At 56.1% G+C, this 25,106-nt stretch overlaps 3 protein-coding genes across 3 annotated transcripts; 2 read left to right on the top strand and 1 right to left on the bottom strand.

Annotated features, from left to right (window-relative positions):
• The first annotated feature begins 296 nt into the window (after positions 1 to 296).
• Positions 297 to 6,084, top strand: CSUI_000171 (uncharacterized protein). Its single transcript, XM_068060405.1, has 4 exons — positions 297 to 1,174; positions 1,561 to 1,933; positions 2,421 to 3,756; positions 4,053 to 6,084. Exons 2-4 carry the CDS (start codon positions 1,610 to 1,612, stop codon positions 5,840 to 5,842), a joined length of 3,450 nt encoding a protein of 1,149 aa, XP_067927638.1. The 5' UTR covers positions 297 to 1,174; positions 1,561 to 1,609; the 3' UTR covers positions 5,843 to 6,084.
• A 2,400-nt stretch (positions 6,085 to 8,484) lies between these two features.
• CSUI_000170 (kelch repeat-containing protein) lies at positions 8,485 to 16,938 on the bottom strand. The gene is made up of 8 exons (XM_068060404.1): positions 13,763 to 16,938; positions 12,974 to 13,040; positions 12,321 to 12,494; positions 11,410 to 11,619; positions 10,691 to 10,793; positions 10,278 to 10,363; positions 9,515 to 9,744; positions 8,485 to 9,155 (listed from the first exon to the last, which is right to left on the bottom strand). The coding sequence occupies exons 1-8, from the start codon at positions 14,408 to 14,410 to the stop codon at positions 8,901 to 8,903; spliced, it is 1,773 nt and encodes a 590-aa protein (XP_067927637.1). The 5' UTR covers positions 14,411 to 16,938; the 3' UTR covers positions 8,485 to 8,900.
• Positions 16,641 to 24,803, top strand: CSUI_000169 (ost-hth associated domain protein). The gene is made up of 7 exons (XM_068060403.1): positions 16,641 to 18,399; positions 19,094 to 19,227; positions 19,493 to 19,659; positions 20,027 to 22,240; positions 22,653 to 22,745; positions 23,030 to 23,122; positions 23,616 to 24,803. The coding sequence occupies exons 1-4, from the start codon at positions 18,144 to 18,146 to the stop codon at positions 21,723 to 21,725; spliced, it is 2,256 nt and encodes a 751-aa protein (XP_067927636.1). The 5' UTR covers positions 16,641 to 18,143; the 3' UTR covers positions 21,726 to 22,240; positions 22,653 to 22,745; positions 23,030 to 23,122; positions 23,616 to 24,803.
• Positions 24,804 to 25,106: the final 303 nt, after the last annotated feature.

The following is a 25,106-nucleotide window of genomic DNA, read 5'->3' as shown; positions in this document are numbered from 1 at the left end:
CTTCTCCTCGACGGTGAGGCTAGGGGCGTCTCCGTCTTGTCAGATTCGGATAACTGGTGTACTTCTTCGCCTGTTCCTGCTTTTCTCACTGAGTCTGAGGGCGTGTTCTTTTTGCGCTGAACAGGCAGGTGAGGCCGAGGGGTGACTGGCGTTCATCCCGCTAGAGACGGGAAAGCAGCGAGGCGTTGTAGGCGCCCTTGAAGCCCTCACGAGAAGACACCAAACAGCTGTCCCTCCTCCTCCGTATCGTCGTGCGTCCTACGCTTCCTGCGGCTTCGTGGTGTACCAGTGTGCGTACGTGTATTACTGCAGTGAGCTAAACTGTTGGCGGCCGTTGTCCGGTGTGTCTCACCGACGTCCGGCCTTTGGGGCTGTCGTAACCGACCGAAGACGCAAACCTTTATGGCAGTTAGGGTCACGCTAATGGCAAGCGAGGTTCAGATCCGGCTACCATCGGGTACAGGCAGGAAGGCCCGCGGGTGACAACCCGCCGAAGGTCGAAGCGTAACGTTGAAACCCGGAGACTGGGTAGGGTCGGCGCGGTGGCGCGTTTCTCGCGCTAGTAGACGGCTAACAGCTCGTCAACCGCGCGGCAGCGGCTGCCTAGTTCCTTCCAGAGCATTCCGGCGTACTTCCCCTGCTACTCGACCTGGCTTACTCGCCCCAGGAAATGCCATGCGCGGTCGAAGTTGGGGGGGATAAGCCCTGGATGCTGGCTGCGCGGCTCCGCTGCAGCTGCGGCTTGCAGCAATGGCAGCACAGCTGCCTTGATGCCTGGACTGTTCGACCCAAGGCCGGGTGATAGGCCTAACCACGCGCGTGGCTGTACGGGTTTTCATGAGAGCACTGCAGAATGGTTGACCATGAAGTTTTCTTTTGTCGTCATTCCGGTTCTACAGTGGTGCTGGATTTTTACAGCAGCATAAGAAAGCTGCAACTGTTTGCTGCTCTCATCGCTGTTTCCTGCTGAACCGACTCCGGGACGGCTCGGCCGTCAACTAGCAGCCTCTGATGAGGGGCCTGTCCGCAAGACCGCTGCATCGACGTCGCCACGGCTGGGTGAAACGAACAGGCCTTGAAGCAGTTTTTCTTTTTTTTGTGTGGTCGTCCGACTTGCTCCGAGCACCTCTGCAACACTGGAACTTCCCAATCGTCCTTCTTGCCCGCCAGGCCGGTGAGTGGCTGCGCCGCTTATGTTTTGTTGTCGCTTTCCTCAATGTGTCAGCAAGGGTGGCCTCCTGAAGTCTCGGGGTGGCGGTCACGTCCTCATAGCAGTAGAAATCGTCAGGTATCTGTTTTGACGGCAATGCTTTCTCAGTTGGGTTGCCGTCGGCAGTAGTTGGTGAAAGCTAAACAATGTGGTTGTTCTCGGTGAAGCCCGAGCGATCCTGGTCAGACTACAGACACGCGTTTGCCACCTGGAACCCAACAGCTTTCATTAAGGTGCCACTTTTCGCTTTTGTCCAAGACTTAACTCACTATCATTTGGGCCGGCCTCACCTGCGCGTACTTTTGAAGTGCTTAGGGAAATTGTCCTGTGGACTATCCGGTTCTTCACAGAAACAGGTTCTCATGGTGCACGGCAGAGAAGCAGACTACCCGTGAAATCATGGACATGCAGGCCGCCGTGGCCCCTGACCTGTTGCCAGGCGGGCCATCGAGCTCCATGGCAGCAAGGGCTGAAACCGAGGCTGCTCCCGGAGTCTCGAGTTTTCACGCCAGCGTCCCCCTCGGGAGCTTCTCGAGGCCGGATGCCAGCAGCGGCACGCCGCGGTTACAGCCACTTGACTTGCTGACAGAAGAGCGTTCGGAGGGACTTCAAACCACAGAGGCGGACGCAGTCGGTCAGGCATTAGGGTCAACAGATGAGCGGGATGGTGCTGCCTCGGCCGCTACTGCTCAAGTCTACGAACAGAAGATGCAGGAGATGAAGGTGAGAGGTTTGTGTAACAGAATGACTCTGTTGGGGGTGTAGTGTTGTCACTTCATCCACGGGCTCGGTTGTCCCTTTTCCGTTTCTTAGTCACCCGCCCTTCATGGAAGCAGGATTGCTCCGGTTGTCGTGTCCACATTCAGTTCCGTTACTTCATGTGAGCATCCACTATTCCCTAGCTTTGCACCCAATCGTCGGTCCCGATGGGGTGGCAGCACCGTAGCCCACTCGGAAACCACACTGGTCGAGGGTGTGAGGAGTCAGCTGAAGGTGGGAGAACTCATTGAATGGCATTTCTTGATGATGGCGATTGAAGAGGGCTGTGCGCTTATAGCGTCCATGATTTGATGTGTCGTCTCTCCAGTAAGAGTGTCCGTGAACGGCTTCATCGCCTCACCCGAGTAAGAACCTTTTTTCCGTGCTGGTAGACTGCTGGGTTTCAGGCTTCGTAACATGCGTGTTCGATACATACTTCTTTCCTTGCCAGGCGCAAATAGACGATCTCTGGAGCCAGAAGGAGGCCTTCCGCCGGGCGAACGAGAGAATCACGCGCATTCTCACGCAACTCCAGCAACACGAGCCGCAAGCAGCAGCGGATCTCAACGCTGCCGCTGCCGAAGCTGTGCGGTCGGCTCGCGGCAATCCGGGCTCAGTGACACACCGACTGCTTCTTCGGTCTCCGCGCGACCCTTCCAGTGGCATATCTGACGCTTATCCGTCTGGGAGAGTCACAACGACAGGAGACAGCGGGTCAAGGCGCCGTGGATCGGTTTCGTCAGCACGGCTTCCAAGAAGCCAGAGCGTCACCCTCCGGAGCGGCCGCGAAAGCCAGCAGCTGCGTGCAGCTCCAGTTCCTCGTCTTGACCTGCAAGGCCCCTCCCTGCAGAAGGGGGGTGCCACGAGCAGTCGTACCCCCAGCGGACAGCATCCAGAACCTGTGGAGTCGTATCGTGGCAGTCGCGTCCGCCCTACCGAGCGCCTGATGCGGTATCGCGCCGAGAACTCGCGAGGTAGCGAAGAGCTGACACATGACTGTCATCTGAAGCGCGAGGGCAGTATCGACAGCCGTAAGAAGGGACACCAACTCCCACCGTTACCACTCCGGAGCGGCCTCGCCGGTTCCACCGGATCAAGAGAAGGGATGCGACCTGCTAAAGTGCGCAGCGCTTCTCAGAATGCCACGCCCGGGAGGATACCGCGACTAGACAGTGCTGGTTTCTCAGCGCTGCCACCGCTCCCTACCAACGGACGGCGCAGCCTCCAGTTCGGTCAGGGGTTGATGTCGGCCCGTTCGAGAAGTGGCTCGGGATCAGCAATGCCACTGACAGCTCGGCCATCTCTGGCAGAAACTGCGCTCCGTACCCCGCGGCGCTGCTTCCTGGACGACGGTATTGTCTGCGTGTCTAAGCCTTCCGGAAGCAGTCCTGCTGAAGGATCGCCTCTTGGTTCGCCGTTAGGTATAGCTGCCGCTCCTATAGATTTTGCGGCGTTGCCAGGGGCGGGAAGCCAGTGCGACGGGGGCGGTATATTAGCAGGGCTCGAGGAGCACCTGGCAGCGTCAGTGCGGCAAGCCTTGGAAACCTTACAACACGTGGAGAACGGAGGGAACCCTGGGGTTTCTAACAGTGCTTCGGCGGCTGCCCTGGTGGCCGCCGGTGCAGCAGGAGGAGCCATGAGCTGTGTACAGAAACCCACGGACGGTTACTGGCATGTTATGTACACTTGCGTGATCAAGATTCGAGGAACTGATTTCTTTCTTAACGTACGGTGCGGAGACGAAGGGCCGAGGAATGGCAGACTGATTGCAACGAAGGAACAGGCTGGTGAGACCAAGGCATGCTTCCATTGTGTGTAGTGTAGTTGTGGTGTGTGTAGAACCTGTTTGGGTGGTGCGTATGTCAGGATGTGGCCTAATGGCATCAGTCACGGCTACAGATCTTTTCTCTTTTCAGGGCTGCGTGACGGCAGATTGATCGTGAACACAGGAAGCCGAATGAAGCCCAGACAAAACAACCGAGTCACCGGCTTTCCAGGACAAGCTGACATTCCAGTTTGCATTGTAACACTGCTGGCCAGTTTCGGTTTTGCGTGCTTTTCACATGTTCGTCTCGATTTTCAGGCATTTTCAAGGTCTGTGTTCGGCATCTCCTACGAGGTGCCCGAGACATGTATGATGCGTGGAAAGTGTTCTGGTGGCACCCGATGCCGGTGATTTTAGTGGAGGAGTTGCTGCCACTCGATGAGGTACTACGGCGTCGCGCGGAGGAACGTCTCCAGCAGCTCAAGAAGAAGAGCAAGAAGAGGAGGAACAAGAAGAAAAAGAAAAGCAAGAGTTCACCAGTGGCTAATTCATCCTCTACAGAACGGTTGCCGGAGGCAACTACCACCGGCTCTAGGACAGAAGACTCTTCAGCTAGCCGTAGTCCCTCCAAATCGGGCAGGTTGAGCCGCGCAAACAGCTGTGGAAGCCTTACGAAACGTGGCGCATCATCTTCAGGTCAGTCATCGTCGGGCGACGACGTTGATTCCGGAACGGTCACCGCGGTCCAAAGTGGGAGCGACAGCGAGAAGTCTAGAAAATCCGGTCACCGCCCTGACTACAGCGAATGGGATGCACTGGCGCTGATGTATATCGGCAGCTTGGACGCGGAGGCCCCAGTTTGCCAGTTCAAAGGCGTGGATTCCCGTCAGCTTAGCAGGGACGAGGGTTGGTATGTGAGCAACAGCAGAGCGGCTGTCGTAAACGGGGGGAACAGCAGTCCGGCAAGTGGTTATGCGGGGATCTCTGAAGGGGCTAAGGCAGACAGCGGCAGGAGTGAGCGTCGGCGTGGAAGCTCCTCTCTTGCTGATTTGGTGTCTGCCCGCACGGATTCGGCGGCTGGGGCCTTCGATCGAGCTTGTCAACTGTGCCTCAGTAACAAGCTATCACTACACGAGATCTTCATCGTGAGGCGAGGAGACCGCGAGCGCGGTTGCTTCCCGTTGTATCATCGCGCTGCTCGAAGGTACCTGTATGCTCACCAAACGAATGGGCTTGTGGGCATGATTAGTGCTCGAAGCACTCCCGAAGCGGCGGCTGCTGCCAGGGCGGTGCGTCTGGCAGTGAACAAGCGGCTTTCGGAAAAGAACGGCGAAAACGCGGCTAGCAACGCGGAAGAGGCTGACACGGAGGCTAAACCTTTACTGGAGTCAGACCCTGCTGGACTGAACGACGAGTCTCAGACAAAGAGTCAGGATCCGACCGCGCCACAGATGTTTACACCGTCACAGTTTGAGCTTGTAGCGCTGTCTGACTTGATGGTACAGCAAACGGTTGCGCAGATTTTGGCGGCGTTGCCAGCGCCTGAGTCCCCGCTTGCGCACAACGATGACTACGACTTGGACAGTATAGTCGGGGAAGAAGAACTGTATGAGGGTTCCCCCCCCACAACTGTGAGCAGTGACGAAGCGGACTTCGGCTTTTGTCCGGAAACTCCCGGGGCTTCTCCCTCGATGTCCAGCTCGGATGAAGCTTGTCAAGATCGGATATCGAGCGCTGCGTCGGGAGACCTGACCCAGGACTTCTCCGGCGACTGCATGCTTTTGGAACCATCGCTGGCTCCGTGCTCGTCACCTACACACGCAGGCAGCGCACAAGACCCTGGCAGCGTCCGCACTCGGCCGGCTGGAGTCCCGTCACTACAGCTAGCGGGAGCTGTGCTTGGACTCCCTGTAGATCGGCGAACCAGTCAGAGCAGCAGAGCCGCACGACAAAGAGCCAACAAAGGCAGAGCTTCTCAGCCGATCCAGACGCCTGTTGGCTGCGATCAGTTTCTGCTCGAAGATCTGGACGCGGAGACGGATCTGGAGGAAGCGGCCAATGGGGAAGCCCTAACACCTCACGAGGGAGAACCTCAGTCCGCTGCATAGATCCGCAGGACGGCCTTCGAGAGACAGGCCACTTGCTGGGGTATTACCGGCGATTTTCCGGAGCCGACAGTAGACGCCCAGGCTCGCGCAACCCGGGCTGTCTACATGCAGCAGTTGCTGATATAAGTCAGAAGCCGGTGTTCGCTTGTGAGGTGACTGCCCAAGACGCGGTGAAGAAAGAGGAGTTTCCGTGGTCTCGCCTTGGCCTGTTGAACCTGTCCCCCGACACCCAGGTCACGTCGGTTGCTGTTTCGTTCAATGCAGGGCTTCCGTTTGGCTTATCAGTCGGAACCTGGAGGCGCTGCGCCTATGCGTGCTTTGTAGTCTTTTTGTTGCAGGGAAGTCGGGACCAAGGCGTACTGGTCCTTGCTAGCCGCCTGTCAACTGCCCCCTGAATGACGGTGCGCGACATGCCGATCAGCATCCGTGCTGCCACTTATGGTGCCCGATTTCCATACGCCACACGTCACGGCTTCATCTTGCAGGCTGGATAGCCGGTCTACCCCAGCTAACGTTGCGCGTTACTGTCGAGTGTAATGATACACGTCGCAGGCCGGAGCGCCATCACTCGCATGATGAACTCAAGTAAGGACAACTGGCGAACCCTGTTTTTCCAAAAGCCAGAGCCGCATTGTGCGGCTCTGGCTTTTGGAGGAAGAGGCGCGTAGGCGATGTGTAGGCAATATGAGTACCTCCGCATCTTCACCGGCACACCGGCACGACTGTTGTGTTCGGGTAGTTGTATGGAAAGCAGTCCGTCTCAGAAAAAGAGGGTACGTAGATCGGGAGACTAGTATCGCCTTCATTTTCTTGTGGTCGGAAGTAGCAAGGTGTCCACAAACCATATAGCAGCGGACTGACTCAACGGCGCGCGCCGGGTGAGCATCCCACTCACACTCGCTACCTCGCCTGCTAGGCGCCAGGGGGACGTACCTCCCGATGTTGCGAAGACAAGCTGCAGCCAAGCGGGGCAGCACGTTTTCTCGAGGGTTCCTCCCCTAACTGGCTGTAGCTTCTCTCCGCCGCACCGTGGTCAACAAAGGCTTCTGATCGTACCTCCCTTCTTTCCAATACCACGCGCAAGGATTACACAGTGCTCCAAGCATTTTCTCGCCCAGCACCCGGTGGTCGCGCACCACGGCTGTTGGGGCAATCCCTCGGGGGACGGCACATAACGCTAGCTCCCGTCTTTGAGGGAAGCGAAGAAGTGAAGACTGTTCCCCATGTGGGAAGTGTCACGGTAGAGGGCTTTGCAAAGTTGCTGCGCGCAGGCTCCGCCGTCAGAAGCGATTTTTTCGCTGACGGGCGTCGGACTGAACCATTGTAAGATGGTTGGGTACGAAACCAAATTAAATTCGCACCAGTCGTTGGAGGGACGAGCCCGAATCCCTATTCTCTTGCAAGAGCACACTGATTTCAGAAGCGGCCGCGTACAAGGGGATGTCCGTGTGGCGAAGCTTACTGTGCTGCCTCCGGAGCAAAGTGGGTTTCCCTGTAATGTACAACAGTTCCCCTCCACGGAGAAAACGTTACACAGGCTGCCTACTGCACCAAGACATGATTTGAAAGGCTGTCTCAGTTGCCGACGTGGAGAACGGCGGACGATGTCAGCTGCGCCTCTTGCCCCGCCGCCGTACCCGTACCGTGTTAACAGGCACCTCTAAATGCCACGCAAGGCGCAGGACCCGCCAGAAATCTCGCACCCTGGAGTTGATGGCTGAAAGGTGACGGAGTTCTTGCGACAAGGAGGGATCAGAGAACGAAATAAGCACGCCCGCAGATGCGGCTTACGGCTGAAGACAGCAGCGCTCTGTGGCGACTAAGGGGGGAACTGCGCGCTGCCAGGGTCGGTGTAGGATGAGAACACTGACCAGAGGATTCAAGGGCTTCACTTCGTCCCAAAGTTGTGAAACATCGTTACTTCTCCACGGCGAAACCGGCCTAAAGCCCGCCAACTCGGAGAGCCATGCCCCGAGCTCGGTAGCTATGCTAAAAAACGTTTACGCGAGTAGCCGCATACTATCAAAGTTCCTGCAAGCCTACCCGCATCACCGGTGTGCGCCAACGGTAAGCGTCCGAAGACAAAGGCGGGACGACAAACAGAAGGACACCGCCAAGCTGCTTCCTTGAAGGCAGCTGGTGTTGTTCGAATGCAAGCCGGTTGTACCATATTTTCTTTCTGCGTGCTCGGACCTCCCCGGTTTTCTTTCATGCTTAAAGGGAAAGCACAAAGCGCACACGAACTGTAGAGAAATACAACCAGCAACGACACAGGACCGCAACGATGCTTTCAGAGACTCGATTCCCTGGTTTTCTATTGCATTAGATCGGACAGGGGCCAGCGACTGTCCATGAGCACGCAAAGCGGTTCTCGCTAACCGCGGATCCTCCGGACCGAGGCGCGAGCGTGAACAGCCATTTATCTCCTTGCACTTCCCTTCTACACCACGTGATCGGTACCTTCCCACACAGACTCCCGCCCCTGAGGAACCTCTGGCCTGAACCAGAACGACCAACTAGTACGGGCAACCCGAGAGAAAATGCAATGACAAAGCGCCAAGGGGGATAGCATAGATCCGTATGGCGTGTTGAAGAGCGTATATCGATCTTCCCGTTGCAGGATCGCGCGGCTGTATGCACTGCGTCCAGCACGACTACATGTAGCGGCGTGATTGAGCTCCTAGGGACCTCAAATCATCAGAGATGGGCAAAGGTGGCAGGAGGGCAACTCATCCAGGGGCTCTTGGGTGTGCTGTGTCCTTAGAGTTCATCACTTTTCCGGTACACTACGAGGTCCGGAAAAACCGTACGGCGAGAAGGTACGATCCCGTACGTCCGTGCGCAGTCAGTGCCAGGAACAGCCTCCACTGCTCGTCCCTACCATAATTATTTTTCTGTACATCTGTTCCTCGCTCGGCGGCACTCGGAGCAGCCATGGACTAACCGCGCTTCAACATCCGTTCCTCGCGCGCCGGCACTCGAAGCAGCCACGAACTAACGGTGCTTCACTGTTTTTGAGGCGACGCCTCAACCTCGACACCTGAACTCAGCGAGCGTGCTACCGCCCATTCCGCACATCTGATTCGTCAGCCTCCGTCGAAGGAGTCGCACGTTTTCCTTTCTTCGGCTCACTGGGAGCTGCGTTCACCAAACGTTCAACCTCGGCGATGCGGCGTTTTAGAGTGTCATTTTCTCGACGAATAGCTGTTACTTCATCCGTTAACTTCTGGATAGCCACCTGCATCTGTGATATTTTTAGAGCCTTTTCGCCTGAGTCCGCCCCCAGCTTCACAATCTCATCGAGAGCTTCGACCTGGAAACAAACTCAAACATCATACTACACCACCACAGTTAGCATCGTAGACCGCCAGCTAACAGCGCGACCCCGAAGAAAGGCCGAGTACCCCCAGTCATACCGAGGAGTGCCTGGCCCTTCCCGATGACGTGGCCAGGTGACCCGAGGCAGTAGCCTTAACAACCTGCATGTGTGTATGCTGAGACCTGTCGTACGTGCCAGCCCGCCACGTGCACACAGCCGTACGCTCCGGCCTGTACGCTGTTCAGTACAGAGCGTCCCGAATGAAGAGGTGAGACACGGAGCGCTATAGCGGGAAGCTCTGTCCCAGGAAGCACAGAAGCCGCAGCAACTGCCCCCCACCCCCGCTCACATACCTGGTGCCGCAGGCCACTGAAGCTGACATAGGTGATGAGGGGCGAAAGACGGAAGACATCGGAGGTTGCCAGAGCGCTGCTGCTTCCCTCTTCCCGAGCTCCAAAAGAATAGATTGCACGAGTGCTCGGAATCACTGTCAGGTTCGACAACTCAACGTTCACAGGACTGGACATCGAGTGAAGATCAATCGCGAACCAGCAGTTCGCCTGCATGTCGTACGCGTGAACGTCTGGGGGAAGAAGAAGTTCACACCAATCACAACCGCCGGTGAAACACTCGTGTGTTAACACAAAAAGGGGACCGACAGCACCACCGTCTCGACGAAGACGGCAATGGTAACAAGGCATACTGCGAAGGCGAAGCCCTCCCCCTACCCCCGCCTCGCAAATCCAACAGGCACGAAAGGAGAAGCTTGCCCGTAGCAAGCCGATGCATGCAGCGACTGTTTTCCCCTGTTTCTCGTCCCGAAAGACGCAGTCAGCTGAGCTGAGCATAACTGACAGTCGGAGCGAAACGGGCCAGCACATCTGACACAACATAGGTAGTAGCGCGTCTAAGGATACCCCACAGTCTTCAGTGCCTTCCGATAGTACCTCTGGTGAAAAGGAGTGCTCTTCACATACTCCAGACGCAAGGTTTCAGTATACTTTCGAGAAGAGATCGAAACACAACAGCCGGACCTCATGGGGGAGGCCAACAGCGCTACCCCCTCAGGGCGAAGCAACTCCCATGACAACACCTTCACATGAGGCTGCGACCTACCGCAGATAACATAGTCTGTGAACCACCCGTGGTTCATGCCGCCACAAACTAACATCCAGTGATTGTCGAAGACGCATGTGCCATGCCTGCAGTAAAGCAAGGAAGTACAGACCGCAGTGCGGGCTGTTCTGCGAGACGAGCAGTCAAGAAACTTGTCGCTTCGACTGTGTGCAGACCACACATTTCTACCTACACTTGCCGCGCTCGGAACAGCGTAGCGTCACTGGCCGCAAAATTCACAGAATCCTGGTCCTTCCAGAAACAAGATTTCTGAACCATTACTCGGTACAGCTATCGCATGCCAGACGCGCAGAAAGATTCCACTGCAGTGGCACCACTAGCCCGAAGATATGTGCCCTGAAACCCCGCTACCGTCCATCTCCTTCCGGAAGAGGCGTTTCCTAGAGACCTACTTGAACCGAGGAGACGGTGGATTGCCTGCGTAGTCGACGATCTGATTCCACCGGCATGCCGAAAGAGTGAAAATCCACAGGTCGTTGGAAGCCGAGCCAGAACCTTAAAAATTTGAAGGTAAAAGAACCAAGACAACGGCATAATCATTCCAACAGTGATGGCTTCCTCACATAGCAGCCGTTGTGTACACCACCCTCGACTGCTACATTAGTATAGATAAGCTCCCGCGGCATTAGCATCACGAGAAATAGACGAAAACCAGGATATCCTCTCTGATGAATGTGGTTTTCAGTGACAAGCCACCCTGAACAAGCTTCAACCTCGTGGAAAGGGGGTACGTCTGAAGTACGCTTCTCTGTTGACGACGAGAACAAGTCCGTTCCCTCCGTGTTAATGAACTATACATGATACTGCATTCCCCAAACCCCCAGAGACTCGAGTGTTCCCGCCCTATCTCCTACAGAAAAAGTTTTCCGCAAAAACTAGACGGAGTGCAGCTCCAAACGGAGACAAAAAGGCGTTAACAAGCCGAGTTCATTCTCCTCTACAGAGAAACCACTTGCTTCCACGCACCGGGCGGTCCCGTTGATGAGATCAGCGACCGGGGGCTGATCTACTCACACACAAGACCCGTTGTCCCATGCCACCGAGCCGTAAGACCAGGGGTAGACAGACAAGACGCCTCCTGCCGAGGTGTGTGTGGGACTCATTAACTAACCTGTAACGTCGCCACCAAAAAAGTAAAAGCACGGAACTTTGTGCCGGCTGTGCATCCACATGCAAGCCGAATGGCCCGTCCTCCCAGGCATGACGTAGTTCTCCGGACTCGCTGTCGCGGGCGCATTGCGGGGACTCCGATACCGCACTTTCGCCCAATCCGTACCATCGAATTCCCACATGTCGTCAAATACCGACTCGCCATCATAACCTAACGAAGGGACTCACCGAGCATCAGTTCAAGACAAACTCTGCCCTGCAATCCGAGGAAAACAACTTCCATATCCTACGAGTGAAGCCTGAATCGCGGCCCAAACAAGGAGGCCGATACTTTCGCGACACTTCCGTGTCAGATCACGGTACAGTGCCGTCCGTCTGGCTGAGGTGAGAAGCAATACATGAGTCACAGGTGACCGTACTTTTCAAGATAGCTTCGCAAGGCACCGCAAGTTCAAGAGCACCATCTCCGACTAGACGCACGTCTCCTGTTCATTATCTAAATTTGTTCTTTGAGAAACCCTAAAACGTTCTTGTTACTAGGTACATCCACAAAACGGGAAACGCGCCTCGACGCTTTAAATGCCGTATCCTACTGTTGTAGGGGGGGTTCTCGAAGCGAAGAGAAAAAGGTCTTCCAGTGACCCGACATAGCCTCAATTCGATACGTACAACGAGCTCTGGCCGTGGCAGCAGGCCAAGACGTGAGTACTGGATCATTCCGCGTCATCTGTCAGTGCCGGTTGTCAGATTTTCAAGACCAGTCTCAGCTACCAGCCAACAATGTCGAGGAGCTGACCACCACACTCGATCGTGCGCAGACAACACGCACCGCGAAAGAAGCACCAGTCCGTGAGGCCGCATTCTTATGAGCACCTCCTGAGGAGACACATCTGTGTACGAAAAAGTCCGCACCTCCATGAACATAGACTCTGTTGCCACTGACAACAGCGATATGGCCATGCCGTGAAGGAGGACGACTCAACGTCTGCACAACCGACCATGTCCGGGTAGGGGGGTCGTATCTGTAGGTGGACGAAAGCTGTAAGGAGTTGTCGTGCCCACCGAACAAGATCAACTGCTCTCGGTCTGAACACAACATGAGACTCAGAAACACAAATAGCACTCCTAGGCTGCAGTCGCCCCCCCCTCCCCAAGTCGTCACCTTCACATGTCTAGTGTGGATGACGCCGAGGCCGAACGCCGGCCTCTGGTTTGAAAGTGGGTTGAAAAACCGGAAACAGTTGTCAGAGCAGACGCTAAAGGAGCGCCAGATGCCTGCCGCACATACAAGCCAGTTGATAACGAGGTAAGCACACAAACTTCACTCTAGTCACCCGAGATAAAAAAACAGGTTATCACAGATGGCGTAAACAGGCTTGCGCCTATAGTTTTGCCGTGAATCTGTTTTTCACTCGTCACGAGAGTGTCGGTGGTACGCCAAAAGAAGAGGGGCGAAAAGCGGCTTGGCAGCAGGGGCGCCGAAAACACCAGAAGAAACGTGAGACAGAGGCTTAGTGTATGGGGCCAGCAAAAGACAGTCGAACGGCTAGGCTGTGTTAGCTCACTTGTACCAACTGCTGTCCACGGGACAATCGTACAGGATGATCGTGCGCAGGGAATGTCGCCCTGAGCCTAGTAGACAGGGGGGAGAGAGAACACAAGCACAATACGAGTGACTATCCCGAACGACATAGCAAATCCCGCGGTTGTCCAGAACCTGCCGCTGTCTGTCAAGTAAACCATGTAGTGTTTCAACCTCTCTACAAAAGAATAGATTCGCTGGCAGGCAGATAGCGGGAGGCACACAAACGTCCCTCACAGAGAATCGCTGCTGCCATTGTAAACAAGGCCGAGAAACAGCCGCTCCAAAGTTACACTCCCAACAAGAAAGCGCGGTGCGAGCAAATTCTCTGCAACAGAGGCAGCCGCACTGACCGATATGGCTTCCACCAAAAAACTGTTTCGCATCTGAGACACGCGTGGTTTAGTTCCAGTAAACTGCCTTCAACCACTGCGACGGGTCGTTACGCATGTCGAGCTTCGTCGACACTGTCGCGGACACAATACATGTATTAGCTTGGATACAGATAACGCACCGAAGCCCACACACGTCTAGTTCTGCTTGGGCTGTATCCACGCAGGGGAGACTCCCGCAGCCCCAACACTCAGAGAAACTACAAAGTTTCTGTAGGAGTCCGACCCGCGAAGACGTGAAGAAATTGTAGCATAACTAACGGCGTCACGACAGCTCCCGAGATCGCCGGCGGGCTGGCTGGCTGTGAAATACCAAAAAGGGCGCCGGCCTACGTTTCGTCCGATGGGGCCTTCTTCCCCTACACCCGCAGTGAACGTACTTTAATCGGTTCAAACACATTCATGCCCGGGAGATAGCGGAGGAAGTCGTTCATGACGGTTTTCTGCTGATCGACCCCCCCGAAAATGAGGATGTCACCCGCGCTGGCGACACAAGCATGGCCGGTGCGAGGGAGAAAGCATTTGGAGTCGTGTATGATCTGTGTAAGTTGAAAGGAAGGAGGAGAAAAGAAGCCTGTGCTGGTTGTATTGGGAGCGGCCACCTCTTTCTCATCTCCGGACGGCACCACGACGCGAGGATGAGATCCCCCTGCCCCGTCACCTTTCATTTTGGTATTGATTGTATTTAGTACCCGCGACGTCCGCCTCTGAAGATCTTTTCCCACGCCTGACAAGCGGTTTCCCCTGGCACCACTTTTGCTGCCGTCCTTAAAATCACCTGGCTGAACTTCTCCGTCCGACGCAGAAGGGTCCCCTTTGTCAGCATCGAATTTGTTGAACTTGCCCCTCTCCCCTTGACCACTCCGAACCGCCTCTGCATCCCCAGCATCCCACCAGCCAGTCCGGCTCACTACCCTGTCCTCATCTTCCTCGTCGAAAGGCTCCACGAAGCCTGTGGCGCTTCCGCTGGATGAAGTGTTGCTCTTTAACGACCCCCTGTCCTTTTTCGGGGCGGTGATTCCCTTCATCCTCGAGCACAGTCAGAACTACTGAAGACGAAACAGAGAACTCAGAAAGACAAAGCCGGACACGGTTGGAGCTGCAGGTCATCGCTGTTAGACCCGGGTGGGACTTCCTGGGGGACGCCGGTACGGAGATATGCGTTCGTGATAACACAAGCCTCATAATCCAAAGAGAGCTACGCACATACTACTGTGAAAAAGACAGATGAAAAGTAACCCGGCGCCGATGTCGAGGTCCGAAGACGAATGCGTTTTTTCCTTATCTACGGTAAAAAGTCGAAAAGACCATTCACAAGGGACTTTGCCTTGCACGGGAACAACGGGCCTGTTTCAAGGGAACAGAAGATGAAGAAGCCGCTCCTACATCCAGGAGAAAACCGAGCGAACACGAAACCACAACAGACCATAGATAGAGTCGCTGAAACTGGCAAGATCTGACGAGTAGAAGAGGGAGACAGTCTAGTGGATGATCCTCCACAGTCGTCCGATACCACCTGAGTTCTGAAGAAAAAAACGGCGTGTCTATGAAAGTGGACAAAGAGTAAAAAAAGACTGGCACCCCGTTCCCCCCCCCACGAAGAGAGCCAAAGAGGCTAAAGCGACAACCGGCGTGCCCTCGAAGTAGGCGACGAACAGAAAAAAAAAAAAAAACCAGACACGTACGCTAAGCGCGGAACACCTGAGATCAGAAACAAGGCAATGTATACGATGATGACGAACGGCTCTTTTAACAGGGGCAGCAACCCCCTGAGGGTGAAAAAAAACAGTCAGCTGTGTATCGCCGTCCCAAGGCGGTATGTCCTTCGGAACTCTCCACGGGTTGACGCGACAACTACGACTGCCTCTGTTTCCAGAGGCCTAACAGATAAAAACTACTAGCCAGGCTGACTTGAAATGACAACCCGTCGCTGGGACTTCCAGGACGAAGCGTCGGCACCGAGAAGTTTTCATGGGACACCAACCGGTGTGTGGGCGGTTACAGCGTGACCAGGAAAGCGCTACCACATGAAACGGCCGGCTTCTGATGCAGCCGAACCAAATCGGAGAAAACCTCAAGAAAGCAGGAGAAATGTAAGCTAACGCAGCGGGCCCCATATGCGTACGAAGCCTGACATGGTGCCTTGTAGTCCTCGCTCCTAGTGTGCGTTACCAAAACGTATACGAACGACATCTCCGCGCCAGTCCACCAGCGGCAGGCGCCCTGACTGCCGTACAGGAAACTCCCCAGTTGAAGGGAATGCAAGGCGGAAACGAGAATCGAGTGCACACAGGGAAAAATAGCGAAAGAAGCACAGCTCACCAAGCAACGCGTAGACAAGGTCCGGAGATACAGGCTGAGCAACCCTGGCGGAGACTGGCTGGATTGAAACTTCTCGTTTTTGCTACCCGGCGAAGAAACTACATGGCGGGTACGGAGACGCAGCAAACGCTATTGAGGGGGAGCCGAAAACAACGTCCTTCAGGTCAGAAAAAGAAGCAAGGACGAACGCCACGCCTCACGGCAAGGCACACCTAGAGAAAAATTAACAAAGGTCGCTCTCTCGACTCATCCGTCTCGTAAACGCCGGCGACTGATACAAGAAGAGCCGTACCAAGGAGATGAATAACCTGCAGCCTTACTAGGGAAAAGCAAGCAAAAACGCTCGGCTGTTTGCTCTGCAGAGGAAGACTGGAAAAGGGCGCGGGAGGCCTGGGACCCTCTCCATCCCACCGCTTGGAGCGAAGAGTCGGCAGGCGTGCTGGTGTTCGGGAAAGCAGGAGTGTCCGCGACTTCCATAGAATTAAGGTGAAATGCTATCAACCGGAAACGCCGTACTCGGGGATCGCACTAAAATCTTAAAGGACGAAAGAATGACACCGTCCCTGCTTGGAGGGAAAACCCTGTGGCTTCAAACTTGGCCACTCAGTACGCATCCTCAAGATTCCGGAGCCGCAGATGAAGCATGCTCTTCGCCACTACGATGGCATCTGTCGTTTCCAACCAACTTTTCTCCATGCTTCGCTAGCACAGTCTCCAACCCTTACCAGGTTTGTGGTTGAATGACACCCCACCCCAGCCGAGGTCGCGCCACGGCAAGGGCCAGCAATGACGCACTCGCGTGCGCACCTTCCTGCCCGGGCTGCTCGGTAAGCTGTCCCGGGACCGCCGGCGCGGGAGAGCATCTGAGGGTCGGGACACTGTCGAGCTTGCACTGTTGCACGGCTCGAGAGGAAGGAAGCGGCACGCGTTCACGTGAAGGAAGTCCAGAAACATCGCTCTCGTTGCTCATGCCGTGGACCGACCGCACTCCCCAGAAACTCGCCTGTTCACTTGAAGGAAGAACGGGAGTTGCCTTCTACAGAGCCCAACTACCAGCTGCCCGGCCAGCTTCTCGGCGCCCGACCCCCCGTGTAGCTGGGCGGCATACGGTCGTGGGATAGTCCCCATGTGAAGGACGCGAAGAAACGAAAGATGGCGGCCACCCGACAGCTGACAGCAGGTCCTGTTTTCTAACCTCTGGACTACGGCAACTCTTCTCCTCTCAGTGGAAAATGCTGGCACTCGTTTTGTCCGTGTCGGGGGGGCCCATTTGCAGCGGAATCTTGCGGCGTCAACACTGGACTGCCTTCATCTGAACGGACGCGCGACCGCAAGGTGGCACCAAGCCTTCGTGTTTCCCGTAGTGGATGGCCGTGCTGGAACCCGCGTTTCTGGCTGGCAAGCAATACTTGCAACGGTCCGGTACCTCTCGGTGTCTCTCCGCACCGGTTGCAAACCCGTTTTCGACAGTCGGCAACCCAAGGCCCCGAGGGTTTTTTCACATTGATCGGGATTCTGCCTGCATAGCTCTCTAGAAGGTCTGCCGCGTGCCGTGTGCTCTCATTTTTCAGCCCAAAAATGCGCACACGAGAGGCAGTCGTTGGTGCCTGGTTCCGCCATGCCGGTACAAGTGAGCTAGCAGGGTACCCGCCTCTGAAAGGGAACCGACAATTTTTCGCTGGCACCGCTCCACTGCATCGAAACCACCCCTGACGCGGGAAGACAATCAGCGAAGCTCAAGGCCAAGGCCGCAGGGCTTGACGTCTCATCACTCGGCTTGTTTCGTAGCGTCCCCGAATGAATGGTCGAGCAGAAAAGCGCTGGCCCACTTTGTTATGGGCATGAGGATTTCTGTCCAGCGTCATTCGCGGGCTTGTATGTCTCCTTTTCGTGGCAAGATACGACCGAAATCCACAGCCATGTTTGTAGCACTCGCCTAGGGTCCAGCTAAAGTGTCGACCTTTGCAGGTTCCATTGCCGACTTTGCTTGGGCTTTATTTCCCTGCCCTAGCCTTTCCACCAGGGAAAGCGGCGCTTCAGGACTCTTCTCAGTTATAACGAGAGGGAGCTGTGCTGCCTCGTCTACCCGCGGAAGGGTCCTGCCTCTTGTGGCAGTAGAATGCAGTGAAATTTTCACCCAGACAGCGTACCACACGATCGCCTTGCGGATCGCCCCATACGGAGAGATGATCAAAGAAACAAGGGCGCCAAGGAAGGACCTGCACAGCGTCCGTGGAAGTTGGAAGAGAACAGCTCGGGACAAGTTGTCGGCAGAAGGCCAAGTGGTGCGAGTTCGTGGTGCGCGCTAGCCGTAGCGACTCAGGAGAGGAAGGCAAAGACTATCACGAACCAGAGTTCCCTCTACTTGACCTTCCGGACTGCAGTGGCGCGCGCAGGCTTTCCCGCCGCAGCTAATTGCCGAAGGAAACAACCGCAAGGATGGCACATGCATGGAATGCATCTAACGGAACTCTGCTTCCGGGGGAGAAAAACGGTGACACCCGGCAACGGAAGGCGGGGGTGCCGGGAAATCGTGACATCGGTACTGAAGCATTACTGACCCACGCCGAGACCGCTGACGGAGTAGGACGGCTTGAGGGGGACACGCTGAAGGCGCCTTCGACTGTGCTAGTGCACTGGGATCACCCTTCCGTCGCCCCCGACGGCGTTACCTTTGTGCCCTCGATATGGGACCGTAAGTTTGCAGCTCGTGGCGAATAAGGTGTATGAACAGAGAAACAGGCAACATGCCTTCTTAGAGGCTCACCTCAGACGGTACCCTACTATTCGCTTCGTGGAGATAGGAGACACCGCTGCCACGGGACCCGCGCAGCCCGTGTCTCAGTCTTCCACTTCCTTCATGGGTTTCTAGGTACAAGTAAAGAAAGGACAGGCAGCAGCATCCTCCATGGTACACAGATCGCCAGACCAGGCCTGGCATGTGCTTTCTCGGGAAGACAGTGAGCACACTCCGTTCAGAAGACGGGGCCGACCCTGACAATCCTCGACCAGCGTCCCCCAAACGGGGGCGACAGCAGCAGAACTCCAACCCCTGGCACATGCTTCCGGGTAGGGGCAGGTCTTTGGCACTCTGCGACTGGGCTTTGTGGCAGGTGCGAGCAGAGCTGCGGCATGTAAGTGTGCACTGGCAGTCAGTTTCGGTATCAAACTGAAGCCCGGGTCACCCACGCTGCAACAAGCTCTGAGCGCGCGGGAACGAGCGGTGCTCTACCGCTCCCCTCAGCTGCAGCTGTTGACAGCCGTGTAGTGCGTTCTTTTCTGGCAGTGTCGGGGTCTCCCCAAAAAGCTATTAGGGAGCTGACGACAAGTCGACCATGTGAGACTTCGTAGTAACCTGGGTTCTCTCTTTCGACTCATATTCTTTACAGAGTCGAATCCTCGGGCAACGACAATCGTCAGTCACAGCGCGGCGTACCCCTCATATGGACCGCCCGCGTGTTTGCTCCAGCCCGAAGAGATTGGCTACCTGAGGAATGCAGTCCTGTCCCTCTACGCCGACCAGGTGAGTTGCTCCTCCGTGCTTGCAGCTTCCCTGCCAAACAAAGGGCGTTCAAGCCGTGCTTTCTGACGCACGTTCTTCCCCTTCGCCTCCATTAGAAGTGTCGCGGGAAAGACAGCCTTCATAGTTAGGGTCCGTGCTTTTTGCACTCGACCTGTACTACGACATGCAGACCACTTAGCCGGGAATGTTTGTGGTCTGTCCAATATCAAATGGGAGTCCAGTGTTACTGTCCCCCCTTGGCGTGCGCATCTCGAACGTCCTTCAGATCAGGCCGTACCAGAGCGAGGTTGTGCGACGCCTGAAGCTGTTCGAGCCGACTGCGTTAGTTATTCAGAACGCTTTACATTTCTATAGGATCCTCACCGACATTTTCATTGTGGAGAAGACTAACCACTCTCGAATGGTGGTTTATCTAAGGACGAAGCCCACCTGGTGAGTTTTCGGGCCCCGCACTGCCCAGACGAGTTCGGGTTGCTCCACATGGTCATTAGAGTCCCTCTCGACTTCCCCGTGTTCACAGACTCGTAAAGATTGTGCCTTCCCGAGGCTGCAGACTAGCCTACGGGCTCATGCAGCAGGGCTTTCTGCGTGAAGAAGCAGTCCGTTACGCTCGCAGCTTTCGGGTTTCCGGACGTGGTGCAAGCGATGAAGCCTGGGCGACGTACGCGCGACACTCCTCTCTAACGGGTGTATGGTTCTGAGCCTCGCGGAGTAGCAACTCGTACAGGTTATCTGTTGGTCTGCGCCGGCGGCCGCGCGATTCGCAGTCACGTTTTGTTGTGCTGCTGCTGCTTGGTAGGTTTCAGGGGTGGATCGATCCCAAAAGTGCGGAGGATCCTTACAAGCCATCGATGTGGAACGAGCTCCGGCAGTATCTCTCTGGTCTCTCTTTTGTTACCTCTATACTGCGTGAACTCGTCGACTCCAAGTCGTCGCCGCGAACGCTAAATTGCACGGAAGTGCTTCGAGAAACGGGCGAGATTGCAGCTGACGAGTTTGCTATGGCGTTGTCCCCGTCCGCGGCTTTGCTTTTCTTTGGAATTCGGCGAGCTCTCAGAGACGGGCGCCATCAAGATAAGGAGGAGCTTGTGGAGTCTACAGCAGGGTCTCACCGGGTTGTCCACCCGAGGACACGGAACACCTCTGTCTCCCTGCGCTTGACTGCCGAAGGAAAAACGACAGAACGGCCTCCAGAGGAATCTCCAGTTCCGTTCCAAAAGACGACAGCAAACGCGATGACACCGCCAGACCGCTTGGCACATATGCACGAATTCTGCTGCCCTACTGATACTGTGCCAAACAGTTGCTCACCCGCAGCAGCCCTACGTCCGTCATCTCCTTCCTCTTTCCGAGAGAAAATGCTACTGCCAGCCTCACCTTGGCAGATTGCGGGGCAAAAGCTAGGGTCGCAAAGCGCGGGGACAGTTGTTCTCGCGTCGTCTCACTTTTTCTCTGCCTTGAAAGATGCGTCTCATCACGTAGCCCGTTCTGTTTCGTCGCGCTCGTCATCGCCAATCTCGCCGTCTTCTCAGACATCAGCCAGCCCCGTGTCTCCGTTGTGTTTACACGCTAACGCTGAAGTGAGCTACGAGGCGTTTGCCCCCTCTGTGGAGGTGTCAGAAAGTGTAGGAGGGCCAAGGCCGCCATGCAAGGATAGGTCTCTAGCATCATGCTTTGCGTCCTGCTCACTCCACGCACGCCAGGAGGAAGCGATAAGAACGCTTGTCCAAGCTGTGTTACTGGAGGCGCGCACTTCTACTACCAACGATGGCACGCTCGAGACGTCGACACAGTCGGCGCGAAGAGACGATACACCGGCAGACACACTTCCGCAAGAGCGGGAGACCGCGGCTGTCGACTCCCCTGTCCTCAGAACATCGCAGTTCCGCGGAGAGAAAGCGATAGAGCCGACTGAGAGTACACGCTCCGAAATCAGCGCAGGAAACTCACGTGCCGCTACTGGCAAACTGCACCTCCCGCTGCCGGTTGCCCCCGGCTGCACGCCGGGACCGCGCGCATCTGCGTACTCCGGGTCTCTTGCGCCATCAGTCCTGAAAAGGGAAGAACAAGGGATTGACGAGAGCGTCCCTTCGAGATTTAAGGACCGAGGCCGAGTGAAAGAGGGGTCTGAAGCACGACTTGAAGATGACGGAGCCTGGAGGAGAGAACCTGAGCTGCAGAACAGCACGGCATCTCTACTTCAGTTGCCCCGCAGCACCGAGTTTCGCACCTTGTCCGACTCCCTTACGGAGTCCTACCAGTCAGACAGCGCCTCGCCAGCGAGCTCCATACGCTCGAAGGCACAGGGCGAGTCTGCCCTCCCAGAATATGCCACCGGTCTAGAGACTCTGGTATCTGTCGCCCTGCCGTTGGCCCGTGGTGTAGCACTCCGAGTGCAGAGTGCGCTGGCTGCCGGACTTGAGCCTGATACCTTCTCTAGGGGTCGATACGGGACTGCGGTAGCACTGAAGAGGCACGGTCCTGTCAGCCTTAGGTAAGGACTTCTTCCGAGCCTTCCGGGACCTAGCAGCTTTCACACCGACAGAACTGTTGACGCCTCGCATCGTGTGTCACCGCTTCGAGCAGTCTTCTTTTCCTGTCGCAGGTCCTTCACGCTTGGCTGTCTATGCCACGTGGTACAGCTCTCTGTAGATCGTTCCCTTCTCCGGTATGTCGACGGGTTTCTCCAGGCTTGTCCCCCTGGGAGTGCCGGGAGCGGAACCAGCTTGAGAGAACCAGCGGGACTACTTGCCGAGCACGCCACAGCTGCCGCCGTAGCCGCAGCCGCGTTGACTTACCTGGAGTTACTGCTCCAGGGCGACGTTACTCCCGATATGTGGGGTCTGTCAGGAGGAGAAGCAGATCTGACGGAGACGAAAGTACCTTCTTTTTCTGCTCTCGGACAGACCTCTCACGCATTTGCAGAAGCCCTTGGATGTGGGGGAACAGGAAGCGACGCTGATTGTTGCACTTCCAGCGTGGCATCCTCCAAAAACCTTCCGAAGATCGGAACGTAAGCACGACTGTGGGGTTCTCCCTGTTTGTGATCCCGCCTGATGACTTCTGAATGACTCCACAAGCGACCAGGTTTCTCAGTGGGCTGTCGATCACGGAGAGTTGACAGGCCCCGACCCCGGACGGGCGCCGCAGGAAGATTCAGCGGCGTGCACATTCTGTGGCTTGAAGACGGAAACCTTGTCGCTTGCCTCTGTTCAGCTGTCGTGTGTCCGGCTGAGTCATGGCGGGTTTTTACGGCTGTAGCTGTCGAACTGACATATGGTATCGACTAACCCCGGCATGCATAGCCGCAAGTCCAAGCGAGAATGTAGCTTTTTTGAAAGCCATTGCAAACGTACAATGGGCGTTCTCCATGCTCCCCTGTCAGCAGCCAGTGTTGCTGGGCGCTTGTGGGGCTTTGATTGCAGGGTCTCAGAGCTACGCAGATTGGTAGCTGGTATCCTTGCCTCAAACCAGAACGCGGTTATGCTTTCGCAGCTACGCGGAAAGCTAGTGGACACGTAAGCATTGTCGGTCATCAGTTGTCAAGGGAACGGAGCATCCGAGGACTGACATCACGAGATAACGGTTGAGGCCAGTAAGCGAACAGAAAAGCTGTCCCAGTTAGTCCCTCCCCCCTCCCCCAGGCTTACAGCGGACACATGAAGCTTCGGTTCCACCAAGAATGGGCACAACAACAAAACTCGGCCTTCCTCAGTTTCCTGACTAGAGGGCGCTGTCTGTGAAATCACTTCCGAGACAGGGCACACACGTGTGAGTTGTGCATGGATTTGCTGCGTGCCAGGTATGGAGTCAGCTTGTCTCCTGAGACGTTTCGGTATAGTAAATTGTCGGATCTGCTTCTTGGAGAGCTCAGCGATGTTTGCTCACTATGGTGGTAAGCTCATCTAAGAAGCTGCAAATAACCCTGCCGTGTGCATACCTCCCATCGTAAGAGTTGCTGGAGCTGTCCTGTCGTACACGGGACTGATAGCGAAATGGGGACTGCTCCACAGAAACGTTGCCAAGTTACTCGCCGCTCCGGATAGGTGTGTGGAAGTACCTTGCACTTGCGATCGGGACAGCGCGTCCAGCGGCCACTCCAAATATCTGGTCAGCGGCACTCACTTTACCGATCAAAACGGGACGCGAAAGAAAATTCTTTCCCGTTGTCTTGTGTTCACTTTCGGGCCGCAGAGGATCTGTGCACAACCTGCGTCAATTCGGGAATTCTGGGTGTCGCTTGCTAGCTAGCTGTTGCGGGTCCTTGGTACGTCCACCTCTTCGGCAGACATCGCCTGCATTATTCGTGACTATATGCAGGTGTCTAAAGGGATTGCTTTCTGCTTTCTTCTGTTACACGTCTGCCACTCAGTCATGGTGACCGGCAGCTCATTGTGCACGAAGCCGCCTATGAGCCAGATCCTTCGACCTACCCAGCAGATCAGCGTCCTACTCGCATTACTGTTTCCCGGTCTCCGTCGTACGCAGCGGGTAAACACCAGCACGGGCGAGTTACGCACTGGCAAAGACATACTGGCGATGAGAAGCACAATGGATACTCAAGCGATACGCGTCACCACTCGGGCGGTCACCGTGCCTGGTCGCACCCCACTCTGGCTCCTGGTCGGTTTGACCCTCCTACGCGCCCCGCACCATCCGCCGCGGCCCAAACGCCACGGAATTTTGGCGTAACGCAAAATCGGCATCGGCAGTCTCTCGGTGTTCTCGATGTGGGCGCCGATAAGCTCTGCGAAGTCTGCGAGTCTTTAGAGACTGAAAGGGGGTGGGAGAGTTCCCGGTCCCTCCCGGTGCTACCGCAGATCTGCCAGCGAAGGCCACGGACGAAGGACCCTCAATGCGGGGACTACCTGCCCGTGACCCGCAAGTCTCTCAGCCACACGGAAGCGGGATGGGACGACAGCCACCAGGACGACCTGGCCGAATCAGTTCGGCAGCTTCAGCTGTTCCAACTGCAGGAAAATACGGCGAGGCCTACAACGGGGAGCCGAGAAGCGATCGGCGTCGCAGGGAGTTTGTCTTTGTCTCTCAGCAGGACAATGGGCCAGGAGCAAGACTCTCCAAACTCCCTGTTTTGCCCTTGTTGCCTTCAATTTGTTGGAGAGCAGAGCTTGCCGGCTACCTCTCCACTGTCGAATCTGCGGAACCGTGCCAACCTTGGGCCCAGCGCTGCACTCGAGCTCGGCGATACAGCTGTCGACAACGGTCTGCCGGATGTCCGGCTGCGGTGCCAGAGCGACTCGCACTTAGATGTCGTCGGACCGTTCGGACAGCAGCCGGCGACGACTAGCGGGTCAGGCCAAAAACACTCCCGGAGTTACACGGCTTTGCCTTTGTCTCCCACTCTCCGGCCTCGTGAAGAGCCTCCCCAGGCAATTCAGTCCCGGTGGATGACGACGTTCCCTGACAGTTGCCCCACACCGACTGTGGCGAAGGGCCCGAAGTTTATCCGGTCTTGTGGCGCCCCCCCGGGAGCAGGAGGGTCCTGTACCTTGCCCAGACAGTTCGACGCGGCAGCACTCCGGAGACTTCATGTGACTCAGGATCCGCTGGGGTGACATGCTATTGATATTACACTCGGCACGAGAAGTGACACGAATGCTGCGGACGCTTCGGAATACTGAACATACATGTGGCCTGCCACGTCCCAGCTGGCTGCTCTCTCTCAGAGCCGGCAGCGATAAGACGTGCTCACACCGGCGTCTTGCGTGTCCCTGCTGACGAAAACGAAAAACTCTGACGTTTCAGTGCCAGCGTTGGCTCCCACTTGAATGCAAGTTGAGTATGGCTAGACATCGGGTGTCGCCGGACGCTCTATGAGAGACTCACTGCTGTCTCGACGGCTGATCCCGCGAACCACA

Source organism: Cystoisospora suis (assembly GCF_002600585.1).
Source record: "Cystoisospora suis strain Wien I chromosome Unknown contig_72, whole genome shotgun sequence".
NCBI lineage: Eukaryota > Apicomplexa > Conoidasida > Eucoccidiorida > Sarcocystidae > Cystoisospora > Cystoisospora suis.
Note: the sequence above shows the minus strand (reverse complement) of the source record. Positions and strands in the feature narration are given on the sequence as shown.